The sequence below is a fragment of the Poecile atricapillus genome, chromosome 6 (genome assembly GCF_030490865.1).
Source record: "Poecile atricapillus isolate bPoeAtr1 chromosome 6, bPoeAtr1.hap1, whole genome shotgun sequence".
NCBI classification, from domain to species: Eukaryota; Metazoa; Chordata; class Aves; order Passeriformes; family Paridae; genus Poecile; species Poecile atricapillus.
The window spans coordinates 25408473-25421120 of NC_081254.1; the positions used below are offsets into that span (position 1 = coordinate 25408473).

The following is a 12648-nucleotide window of genomic DNA, read 5'->3' on the forward strand; positions in this document are numbered from 1 at the left end:
CTGTATTTCTTGGCCTAGAAAACAAAATACTGGAATGTAAAAGATTAAATACGTTCAGACACTCCTATTGACCCTTCTCCCACGGGAACTCCTGGAACGGCTACAGGGGAAACCCGAGGGTCTGGTTGGGGAGACATCAACGCAGACTGGTTCTCTAGCCCCAACAAACCCCAGGGAATCCCTAAAATTTACTGGGAGTGGTGAGACGAGAAGGTCCCCCGGCTGTGCTAAGAGGAGCGACAACGTACTCATTCGGGACATTTGGGATGGGGGCACCCCCGCGTTTCTCCCCCGCTCCGGGAAATGCTCCCTGGGACCCCACGCAGAGTGATGAGCTGGCTGGAGGTGTTGATCCACCCCGGTCGTTCCTTTCCCTTGTGTTCTAAAACGGCTTGTGAGGGAGACGAGCTCCCCTATATCCTTTACACAAGCCCGAGAGCATTCCCGCTTACACCGGGTCAGGAACCTGCCCAAATTGAGGTTTCCCCCCTCTCCCGGCCCCACAGCGGGACAGCGAGAGCGGTGCGAGCACCGCCGTGCCAGCTCCACTGTGCGGGGACTTTGCGGAGGGGAAACAAATCGGCCCCAGGGGTGGGCAGAAAGTGAACGGACTCTGCAGCTTCGCTGCTCTCGGCGCTGCTGAGTCGCCCCGAGAGCTGGTTTGTAAACGAAAATCCCCAGGAGAAGTCGGGGAGCTGGGCAGCGCACCGCCCGTCTGCCCGAGAGGGGCTGCTCCTCGCGTCCCGCGCCTGGTCGGGTTTCTGGGACCGCGGATTTCGTCCCTGGTCGGCCCCGTTCAGGTCCTGGCCCCGCGGCCCAAGATCTCCGAGGGAACAGCGACTTCTCCATCTTCTCCGGGGAAAGCTCAGGGCTTTTATCGGGCCACGTGTGTCCCAGCCGGGCCGGGCCGGGCCGGGTCGGGCCGGGCTCGTTGCCTCTGACCCCGGCTCCCAGGCCGGATGCGAGCACACGGGTCGCATTTATTTTTAGTGCAGAGAAGTTTCTTCCTCTGAAGGGAGGTGGTTTCGAGGGAAGGAAGGGTCGGCCGATAACTGTACAACGAGCTCCAGAAATGGGCTCTGCTGGGGAGCTTCTCCCCAACCCCACAGCACTCCCCGGTACCCCGGCGTCCCCTCCTCATCACAGCTGGGAGCCGACGGGCGCCCAGCTAGGGACAGTTGTTTACCAAAGAGAGCAATGCCGAACAGTGCCCGGCAGCGATGGGATCAGGGGATACCTGTAGGTGCCTTTTACAGGCCATTTTTCAAGAGTGGACTGGGACAGGGACCACAGACCCTGCCGTGGCTCTCCATGCTCCGTCCTTCACCTCGGGTCCCATCGGGGCCTCTCCTCCCCTCGGCGCTCGTAGCTCCAAACTTGGAGGGCTGTTTGAAGACTAAAACAGCTATTTCTTAGGTTCCCGGCTGGCCCTCCTGGTCTTTGAGAGATGCTGTGCCAAGACTAGCTACCAGCTCGAGGGCACGGAGTTTTGCCCCTCTCCACACTGCTAACAGGGAGTGGTAACGTGTTTAGACCACTTAAACTAGGCAGACATAGCTGGGAGCCATGCACGGCTCAGCTATGCCGGGAAAGGAGGTGTCATTTGTACGCAGTTACTTTGGTGATCAACACTTGAATGATATATGCCGCCTGCTTTAATTATATTCCTGTGACATTTTCCTGGACAGGAGCGGACCGCACACAGCCAGAGCCGGGCAGCCCCGGGAGCGTCCTGCTGCTGCCCGCCAGGCCCGGGACTGTTCCGGGGAGGGCAACTATGTCGACACCCCGAAATACGGTTCTGGAGACGGCAAGAGGAGAGGCTTTCAAAGATACTACTCGTAGCCAGAGATTTTTCTTTCTTTCTTTCTTTCTTTTTTTGATTTTTTTTTTTTTTTTTTTTTTTTGCGTGTGTCCCCACTCACGACTAGTTCTGGATTCAGCGGCAGTTTTCTCCTCTGTGAAGAGGAAACACCGCAGCTTTATTTGCTTTTCTTCCACGGTGGAAGGCAGGCACCCGGAGCGACACTTCCCCAAAGGTTTCGGGGGAAGCCCTCATCCATCCCCCGGGACATCCAGGGGCCGCCGTACCCCTCAGCCCTGCTTCCCCCGTCTCTCTGCCGGGGACCCGACTCAAACTTCTGCCTACACCAGGAGTAGGTCAGTTCCAGGCGTCACTCAGAGGGGCTGTAGCAGGCAGAAGCGGGGGGCGGGGGGGAGAGCGTTGGATGAGGGTGTTCTTCCCCAAACGACCTCAAAGCTGGGACACACGACTAGCAGCTGCCTCCCGGCGGGACGGACAGAGGAGCCCTGCGGGATGCGAAGTTCCGTGGCGGTGGCTGGAGCAGGCCCCCGGCTGTCCCCTGGGCTCCCTTGCTCTCGGGGCCCTCCGGGGGCAGTAAGATGCAATGGGACACGCCGGAGGACACTGAGGGTCCCTAATTCGGGGCTGGGTGCCAAACGGGCTGCCAAAAAAGAAAATTAAAATCATTAAAATCCGAAGGATGAGGAGGGGGGATGAAGAGCTCTCTCCCTAAGTCGGGCTGGGGGCAGCCCAGCCCACCCCCGGTGGCAGAGAGGGAGTCGTTTGCGGGGAGGGAGATGCAGCGGTTGCAAAGGAAAAGTGAGCGCAGAACAAACGAGCCCAAATCCGCCAAAGGCAGCACCGGGCAGCCGAGGGCACAGCGGAGAGGGGTCGATCGGAGCCCGCCGGGACAACCACCGTGAGCCGGGGTACTCAGAAAAGGGGGCCGGGTTCTGCCCCCTTCCCTCTCAATCACCCTTTTTCTCAGTGAGGTGCTATGTGGGGAGGGACGCTGGGCACAAGGGCAGGCTACAGGCCTGGAGCCACTGAGCTGAGCTACTCATGCAAATCATGAACCTGGCTATGCCCTGCCAGGGAGCGGCCCAAGAAAACGAGGAAGGGTCCCTCTGTACCGGGAAGTCTGTACTGAGGCTGCTGTCCGTCCTCCCCCGGGCTCTGCCCCTATCGGGGAACCAAAAGAAAAAAAACAAGTAGGGTGCTCTTAAAGCCTTGTCCTCCCGCTTAGGAAGAGAGGGGAGACACAGGCTGGGGGGACAACAGGGAATCCAAAATGGTGTGCAGGATTTCGCTGTGTCTGAAGCACTTTTGCTCGTGCCCTGAGCCAAACGGGCTGTTCCCGAGACAGGGGCGTAAGTTGCTCCCGTGTCCACACTCCGCTCTGCGGGAAAGGCTGCAGCCGGTAACCGGCTGCACCTAAGAGAATCCCATACACCCGCCCAAACTCGCACCCAGGAACGAAGCTATTTTTCTTTCGTTTCCCCAACCCCCCCTCCCCTTTTTATTTTTTAAAAACCTTATTTCTGTAATTATAACACCAGCACCCCGGCTGAGTTCTCAATAAAACCTGGATCCTGACATAAAACGCCACTCTGGAAAACAATGCGAAGGGACACAAGGGAGAGGAGGAAAGTCTCTAATTGGTTAAAATATGTTTAAATCACTTCATAAAACCCAAGCAAAGCGAAGCAAATAATCCACCTAGCAAAGCAAAGAAGCCGGGCGATTTAGAATCAGTGTAATTCGCTCCCCCCCGACCGACTCCCCCCCATCTCCTCGCAGTATTTGATATGATGAATAACCCAATATAGGCCTTTAAAAATAGGTCACTGCATAAAGAGACTCCCAGAGAGCTATAAAAAATGGGAAGAGGGCGCTTTAAGGAGAGGAGCCATTTGCTTCTTTTGTGCTTGTTTGGTACCTAGCGGCCTGGGAGCTGCCAGCCGTCCTCCTCTTGGCCCTCAAGGTGAGGAGGGAAAGTTGGGGCCGGATCCAAGCCCCTGCCTCTCTTCCTGCCCCACCACCCCTCCAGCCACCGCCCGTCCCGTCCAGTCCCGTCCCGGCCCGCGGCTCGTGTCCCGGCCGGGCTGTCCCCGGGGACCGAGAGGTGTTCACGGTCCCGCAGTGGGGGCCAAGCTGTTCACCCCAGCTCTGGGCTTTGTCTCCGTCCCTGCGGAACAGCGAGACAGAAGAGGGATGGTGAGCCGCGCTGAAATTCTAAGGAGCTGGCCTGGCCCCGCGGAGAGCCGAGCCGGGCCGCGTTCCCCGAGAGTGGGGGGCACGGCAACTCCCGCCACCCCTGCCCCTCTCCAGAGCCGCCCGTGGGCTCGCAGCAAAAGGACTCAGGCTAGAAACCGGCCCTCCTCGACTCTTTCCCCCCGCGCTGCTCCCGGCCAGGACCACCCGGCGCCACCGGAGCCCAAGAAGCCGCCGACATCTCCGAAGGGCTCCCAGCCCGCAGCCCGCCACGCAATCCCTCCGTGGGCTCTCCCGACACCGGGGGGGGCCCTGCTCCCGCCCCGGCCCCCGCAGCACGCTCCGACACAGGGCGCTGGGAAAGAGGAGCACGACAAATTCGGCGGAAACCTTCGGGTTTTATTTGAAAGGAAAGGTCTGCCTTACCTGGAACCAGGCTCTCCCCTTCTTCCCCTCATTAAAAAAAAAAAAAAAAAAAAAAAAAAAATTAAAAAAAAATCAAACTGCTCTGGGTAGAGCTGGAGAGAGACATTTTGAATAACCTGGTAGCAGAAATTAGCAGGAGGGAGAAATAGAAGGAAAAACAAAAAAAATCTCGGGGGCAAGAAAAAAAAAAGATACAGCCGGATATTTTTCGGTTTGTTTCGTTTTCGCTTATTATTATTTTTCACTATACTGTATTATCCTGATGCAATAAAGCCTGGTTTGTAATGTAATTTAAAAATATATATGTCCAAACAAATAGCAGGGCCAGAATATGACAAGTGCATTCAGCATTATAATTCAACTGGGCTCCACCTCCATACCGCCTCCTAATTAATGGGTCTCCGAACTTGCAAAAGCCTGCATTGGACAGAGAGAGAGAGAGAGAGAAAGAGAGAGAGAGAGAGGGCGAAAAGTGTCATTGAAGATAATTGATTACCTCCCAATCAACAATAACTTGTTAGCAATAGTCAATTACCCCATCTCTTCTCGCTTCTTTCCCCCTGGTCCGAGGTCTCGGTGCGAGGGCTGCTCTTCCCCTCGGCGAAGTCTGCTTTTCCTTTTTCTTTTTCTTTTTTTTTTTTTTTTTTTTAATTATTTTTAAAAATAATTTTGGGGTGGGTATTCGCTTGGGGTGGGGGGCAGGGAAAGTGCTGTGATTTGGGGTGTTTCTTAAAATAGCAGCTAGAAAGAGAAAGAAAGAGGAGAGACACAGAGAGAGAGAGAGAGAGAGAGAGAGAGAGAGAGAGAGAGAGGAGACAGAGAGGAGGGGGGGAAATCTCCGACCCAAAACCCTGGGACAAGAGGTACGGCAGGACCACCTCTCGGCGAGGGACCGACGGCAGCTCCGCTCCGCGCCCGCCCGCCGCCCTGCCCGCCCGGCCCGCCGCCCGACGTGGCTCTCCCCGGGAGGACCCGGGACTCCTCCGCCGGAGTTGGAGGTGGGCTTCAACTTTTGCTCGCTGTCTTCGCCGCCGTCACCCCGCGGTCCCGCCGGGGGCTTCTCCCCGCGGCAGCGCATCCCCGTCGCGGGTGGGGAAGGCAGCCCCGTGCAGCCCGGCCCCACCATGACTTCCAAAGAAGAGCCCAAGCCCTCCTCGGGGGAAGAACGGCGGCGGAGCCCCTTGGATCACCTCCCACCGCCGGCCAACTCCAACAAGCCCCTCACACCCTTCAGTATCGAGGACATCCTCAACAAGCCCTCGGTGCGGAGGAGTTACACCCTCTGCGGAACGGCCCACCTCCTCTCCGCCGCCGAGAAGCACCCCCCGGCCGGGCTGCCCCTCTCCGGCCGGGCGCTGCTTTCCCAGACCTCGCCCCTCTGCGCCCTGGAAGAGCTGGCCAGCAAGACCTTCAAGGGGCTGGAAGTCAGCGTGCTGCAGGCGGCCGAAGGTAAGCCCCTCTCAGAGTAGGGGAGCCCTCCAACGGGTGGGTGCCCCACTCCTCCCCACGGCCTGGTTTTTCTTCTCTCCTCGTCCCCCGCCATCTACCAGGGTGTCGCATGGGGTGGGATAGGGGTCCCTGGGCGGCCGGTACCCGGCAGCATCCTCCCCCCTTGGCCTTCGGGGTGCGGGAGAAGGGGCTCTACCCCGCTCCCTCCAGATACCGACGGGGCAGGGGTGTGGGGTCCGGGGACTCGGGTCGGGGTGGACACGGGAAACCGGGCACAATCTGGCGGCTCGTCGGCAGGCCGGGACGGGATGACCATCTTCGGGCAGCGGCAAACGCCGAAGAAGCGTCGGAAGTCGCGGACGGCCTTCACCAACCACCAGATCTACGAGCTGGAGAAGCGGTTCCTCTACCAAAAATACTTGTCGCCGGCGGACCGGGACCAGATCGCCCAGCAGCTGGGGCTCACCAACGCCCAGGTCATCACCTGGTTCCAGAACCGCCGCGCCAAGCTCAAGAGAGACCTGGAGGAGATGAAGGCCGACGTGGAATCGGCCAAAAAGCTGGGCCCCAACCCCGCCGTGGACATCGTGGCCTTGGCCGAGCTGGAGCCCAGCGCCGAGGGAAGGGGCAAGGCACGGCCCGGGTCCCCGCCGCCCCCCGCCGCCGCCCGGGAGCCCGGCGCTCCGCCGCCGCCCCGCCCCGCCTCGCCCCCCACGGAGCGGCCCCGCAGCCGCCGGGACAGCGAGGAGGAGGAGGAGGAGGAGGAGGAGGACGTGGAGATCGACGTGGATGACTGAGGGGCGGCCGGCGTCCCCCCCCATGTCCCTCCCCCCCCATCCCGACAGCTCCAAACCGGCACCCTCGGTCCCCATCCCGGCCCCGGCAGCGCGGCGGGGCGGCTGCTCCCCTCGGTCGGAGCAATAAGCAATAGAACCCCACCACAGACACACACCCCCGATGAATTTAGGGTAGAGTCGAGATCCCTCCGCCTGCCACATCTTCGGAACGGTGCAATTACGGACGGCTTCTGTATAAATATTTAAACGTATATATTGGATTTTTTTTCCTTCCCCCTTCTTTTTGAGGTTTTGATTATTTTTTTTAATAGCTATCAGTGATGATTGTTTTATCTATAAGGGAGACGCATAACCTTGGAATAAACCTGGCTTCCAACAGATGTTTGGGAAAGCAGTTGTTTTCAAAGACTTCCGAAACAAACCGCTTTAGAGAAGATTTAAGTTAGGCTTAAAACGGCAACAGCAAAAAATTAGCCTCTTTCCTTTCCTTGCATGTTTCAGATGTGCACGAACTAATTTTTTTTCCTTTTAAAAATATTTTTTCTTTCGCAATCTTGGGAACTTGGGGCTGGGTTATAATGCAAGTTGAAAAATATATACTTTCTTTTTTCCTAGAGCATAGAGATTTGTCTCCAATGCAATTTCTGCCTCATTTTACCAATTAAAAGCTATTTTTACCATTTTCTGCTATTGTTGTGCTTTTATTAAAAAGCTGCCTTTCGTATTTTTGATATGAAGGTGGTAACAAAACAAAAAAAAAAGAAAAATTTAAAAAATCCTAGAATTATTTTTTACTCTTTTTAGAATTTTTTGCATGCTATGGAAACAAAAAAGGACAAATCCCAAAATCAATACATTTAAATATTACACTATAAATTAAAAAAAAATGTACAGATTTAAGACCTGGTTTTGTTTGAATTGTACAAATTTTAAAAGGCCTGCTATTTAAGTTCCGATAGGGACAATGTCGCTTTATTTACTGTCTCTTAGAATTGTACAGATAGTTCCTTTTTTCCGATACAATAAAATCTTTACCATTTTAATATACTTTTAACGTCCTTCATTTGTGACTGAAAAAGCACCACGCTGGTCCGAGGCTACGCCAGACTTTTCCCCCACAGGCATGTCCCATCCCTTTTGCATTTAAAGTTACTCTTGGAGCAGTACCTGCTGGAAAAATTACGGGACAGGAGCACACGAGCGAGACCAATATTATTATTTAATTTCTTTTTTCTAAGTCTAACGCCAGGCAGAGTTTAGCAACGGAAAAGCGCGGAGCATCGATAAGGCCGGAGGTGCGGGCAGCGCTTCCCGGGAGCGGGGGATGCGAGGCGGCGGCGGCGGGAGCGCGAAGGGGCGAGCGGGACCACTGGGACCTCGGGATCCTCCCGCTGTCAGCAGGGCACTTCCAGCCTGAAACTGCAGGGGGAAAAGAGGGGCAGAGAAAAAAAAAATAATAGAAAGAGAAAAGAAATGAGAACGGGAGCAAGGAGTTATCAGCGATTTGGACAAAAGGAGCGGGGTGTGCCGCGGGGGAGCTTCCCTCCGCCCGGCGGGCCAGGCCTCCCCTCCTAGGCAAAAGCTGCCACGAGGACATGGGGATGGAAAATGTTTATTTTCCTCCCTTTAATTATTTTTTCTTTTAATTTTGTCCCTCCTGTTCGTTTTTTTTTTTTCCCCCGATCATTTTTTCTTTATTTTTTCCAGCCAAAATTAAAGCTCTGGTGAATGTGTTTTCTCTTGGCAGCGTGACTTGCCTTTGGAGTCGAGCAACGTGTGTTTCTCCCTATTCTTTGCAAAATTTATGTGAGAAAGGCAAATCTGGTGTACAGTGGTGGAGTCGGCAGAGAAGTGTCCGCATAAGACGGGGTTGGTTTGTGGGTTGGATTTTTTTTTTTTTGGTCCAGTTTCTCCGAGGCTAAATAAATCTTTCTCCTCTTTGAGAATGGATGGGGTTGTAATTTTTAGCGTAAAGCATGAAAACTGGGGACAAATGAGCCCTCTTCTCTGAAGTGACAAGCGACAATGGAGCATATACAGCCTCCTGCGGTTCGCCATGCTGAAACAAGCGTGCCCCTCCACAGCAGAGAGAAGGCGAGCGCTTGGAGACCATATGGTTTTTGAATTTTCTTCACAATTTCCAGACAATTTGATGGATTAGGTTAACCCTCCCTTCCACTGTTTAACTCCACAACAATGGGAGCAGAGCTGTTCTCCCTTCGTCGGGGCATCTGTGCGCTTCTATTCTTTTTTCTTTCTCTCTTGGTATTTGGAACAAGCCTATGAATTACAATGAAATTCACTTTCCTTTAGTATTATTTGGAAGAGCACTTGTTTTCCGCCACCTCCCGCCCCCACTCCGCCATCCCCTCTTTTTTTCTTTTTTCCTTTTTTTTTTTTTTTTTTTACCTCCGAATGATAGCTTTGACTTCTGTCCAGATCTCTCGGAAAGCCTTCAATCTTGTCCTTAAGTGTTTTTATGCTAAACAGGGAAATCGTAAATGCTGAGAAACTGTGACATTTATGTGAAGATCTAGTTAAAGGGCTTTATTTGTTTTCTTTATCTGTTTTTTTTCCCCCCATTCCCTCTCCTGTTCCCCCTCCTCGCCTGTCCCCTCCCTCCCCCCAGTCTTTTATTCTTTTGTCTTGGAATGGATTTAATGAGGCTGCAAACAGTACAATTCACTATAACCAAGAAATAAAAAAAAAAAAAAAGAAGAAAAAAAAGTGTCTGGGTGTATGGAAAATAGGCTGGGAGTTAATTTGAGTTTCTGATCTATTGACTTCTGAGTGCAAAGAGAAGAGATGTCGAGCCGCCGTGCACCCGCAGAAGTTTACCACACGTGGCTGGGGCGGGTTAGTAAATAAAGGCTCCTCCTGAAGATTTGTAGCCTGTTAATTTGGCTAGCCCCCCCATTTCCAAATAACTGGGATTTTGGCTGTTTAACCTGCATTTTGGTGAACAAAAGATTATTTTAATTTTTTTTAGCTTAAAAATGAAGCTCTGGCTTGTGCCCTTCGTTTGTGCCCGTCGTCCAATTTGAAATGCGCCGTTCCCTGGGATCACCTACCTGACTAGATCTATTGCTCGGGGTTTCCTCTCCTTCGAAATTTAGACACAATACTCTTTTTTTTTTTTTCAGTGGTTTGTTTGGTTTTTGTGATTTGTACGTTTTTTATGGTTTTTCTTTTTTTCTTTTTTTCTTTTTTTTTTTTCTTTTTTTTTTTTTTTTTTGAGTGGATGGGTGAGTGTGGGAGTGGGACTGTCGTTTATTTGTCGGTTGGTTTGGGGTTTTTTTCCCTCCCGCAGCAGCAATAGGGACGTGGTGACAGCGCTGAATCGTGCCCTCTGGGCTGACCCAGCCGCAGCCCTTCCCGGCCCATTAGGAAGGCTGCTGCCAAGGACGCGGCATGGAACCCCTTGTGCCCGCCCCAGATTCCCAGATTTACCCCAAATTAGGGATCTCCGGATCTGCCCTGCCGACCCAGGGGCCGCCGGCCGCTCTTCTCCGTGTCCAGCGCTGTCCCGGAGAAGGAGGGAGCTGGGCCGATACCCCCAGCTGGAACTTCCTGGCCGGGGACACCTGGGGCAGCGGACCCCTTGTCTGGCCTTCAACCTGCTCCCCGTACTTCCTGCACAGATTCACAGGCGGGGGCAGAGTCCGTCCCGTTTCCCACCCCGGGCAAACCCGCAGCGTTTCGGAGCTTCTCACCCCCAGCCCGGTGCTCCGGGCACCGGCTCACCGCGGTTCGCCCTGTGAAATGGTGGGCATGGGTCAGGGGGAGAGAGAGGCCTTTCCCATGTGATTCCTGACAGGAAAAATAAGAGGTGAAAACTAGCAATTGGCAAAAGGGTGCGCGGAAACATGGAAGTGCCTTGCGGAAGCGAGATGGAGGCCCGAGGTCCCTCATCACCCGCCCCGTCGGGGGCTGCGCTGCCCCGTGTCCCCCGGTCGGGACGGGCGCGGGCACCGAGCGCGGGCAGGTGCGGGCAGGGGCAGCGCGGGCGTGGCGGCTCCCGAGGGTGTCGGTCCAGCCCGCACCTCGACCACCGCTGTTCCCTCCCCGGCAGAAACCCCAGTTCTCAAACGCAGGAGCCGGACATTCCCTCCTGAGTGTCCCCCTCCTCCCTCCCGCCCATCCTCCCGCCCCTGCCATACCCATTCTTCATCCCCAAACCTGACACTGCCTTAGATTTCGTTTGGAGGTGTGAAGGGAACGGGAGGGGAGGAGGCGGAGGGGGTGTTGTCTGCTTGGAAAAGCCACTGTTTAGTGTTTGCGGGGGGGAGTTAAGCTTGCTTTTTTTTTTTTTTTTTTTTTTTTTTCCTGAGGGGGGTGAAGAAGATCCATATTTGATCTTGTTCACTTCACACAGGGCTCCCAGACGGAGAATAAAGCCCCCTTCTGAATTATCCAACAGGGTTGAAGCAGGTTGAGTCAGTGAAATTCAGTTCCTTATTTTATGAGGTGTCAGAGCTGATGTCGAATATGGCAACGATAACTAATACTACAGTCTGAGGGACCAGAACGTGGTAATTAATCCCAAAGACTTAAGTGTATTTTAGTTCAGGAGAAAAAAAATCACTAATTCAATCGTCCGGAAAATTGAAGTTTGATGCATGAGTCTCTGCTGAAAGGAAAGGCTTTTTCTTCCCGATTCTGGGGTTGGGGCAGGAATCGCAGCCTGTCTCCTCCGCTCCCCGGAAAGGCCCCTGTACAGGGCCGCTGCCCGCCCGCCCCCTGCCCCGGGGCACACCAGGGACCGCCGGGCTGAGGGACAGAGGTGACACAGGGCTCTCCTGGTTTCCTCCGCATGTCACACCGTCTTTCCTACCCGCACCCCGCAGTAAACATTAAACATTCACGACCGTATCGCGACCGTTCCCTTGTATCGCGACACGCAGAAAGGCTGTCGGGCAGCGCCGCGCGTCCCAGCAGCTCTTGGCCTCCCACTGTCCCCGTGCCCTCGGCAGCGGGTCCGGTGGGACATCAGCATTTTGCTTGCCTGCCATGCCCACACCCACTCCCTACACCCTCCCCCCGCGGCTTTCGGCCCCGGGACAAGGCCCATATTTGCTCTCTCTGCTCTGCGGCGCTCTGGGGGGCGCTGGGGACACCGGATCCCCTCCTGTGCCCGAGCGAGGAGACCGGAATCCTGGGACACCCTGGGGCATCCTGGGGCAGCCCGGGCAGCCCGTGCAGGGCCGGTGCCTCTTGGAAACGGAAAGCTCCCGGCGTCGTGATATCGGTGGGGCCGCGCTCGCCGCATTCAGCTCCACACCCGTGAGCATCCTCCTCCTCGCCGCTCGGCCGCGGACATCTTTCAGCCTTCTTAAACTCCGATCTCTCCTCCGGCCAAAGAGGGGAGGCCCCGCCGGACCACTCCTGCTCCCACCCCCTGCCAGGTTCCCCGCTGTCCCGCGGGACCTGGAGGGTCCATCCGCCCCGACTGGCTGGGCTGGCACCCCTGGGGTGTTCGTGGGGTCTGGGTGTCTCTTCTGCAATGAGGGGCGGCACCTTCGACGTGCGCACCGAGGGGCCTGGCCCTTCGCCCTCCCCGTCCAGGTGAGCCCCGGGCGTGTGGGGAACAGAGCGCGAAGTGTTCCCTCAGGCTGTCTGCCGGGGCTGAGCCTGCCCCAGGGGTGGGTTTTCCTCCACCTGTCCCCATCCCAGGCCTGGTGTCTCTAGGGGAACGTCTCCAGTGCTGGAGGGACTCAGGCCCCCAGGGGAATTGCGCGCAGTCCTGTTGTACAGGTCATATGCGGAGGGGGCAGCAGAAGGTATGACGTCATCGGCACTCCCAGTGACTTCATCACCCGTCCCACTGAAGGCAAGTGGCCGTCGGAGCAGAGCCCTCGAGGGGGCGGCCGCCAGCGCCGAGCCAAGCGGGCCCTCCCAGAACCGGTCGTTTGACATCATAACAGAGACGATAATAAGGGCAATGGATGCGGGGGAGAG

General features: G+C 55.4%; 1 protein-coding gene and 1 long non-coding RNA gene across 2 annotated transcripts; one reads left to right on the forward strand and one right to left on the reverse strand.

Annotated features, from left to right (window-relative positions):
- The first annotated feature begins 5153 nt into the window (after positions 1–5153).
- Positions 5154–7737, forward strand: LBX1 (ladybird homeobox 1). Its single transcript, XM_058841938.1, has 2 exons — positions 5154–5893; positions 6191–7737. The coding sequence occupies exons 1-2, from the start codon at positions 5569–5571 to the stop codon at positions 6688–6690; spliced, it is 825 nt and encodes a 274-aa protein (XP_058697921.1). The 5' UTR covers positions 5154–5568; the 3' UTR covers positions 6691–7737.
- Positions 6980–10741, reverse strand: LOC131580569 (uncharacterized). The gene is made up of 3 exons (XR_009277892.1): positions 10141–10741; positions 9100–9172; positions 6980–8109 (listed from the first exon to the last, which is right to left on the reverse strand). It is a non-coding gene; the product is annotated as an uncharacterized LOC131580569 (long non-coding RNA).
- Positions 10742–12648: the final 1907 nt, after the last annotated feature.

Bases quoted from the DNA above. Each gene is read 5' to 3' on its own strand.
- LBX1 (XM_058841938.1), top strand. From the start codon at position 5,569: ATGACTTCCAAAGAAGAGCCCAAGCCCTCCTCGGGGGAAGAACGGCGG. The intron at 5,894-6,190 runs GTAAGCCCCTCT...GCTCGTCGGCAG, and splicing joins CGTGCTGCAGGCGGCCGAAG to GCCGGGACGGGATGACCATC.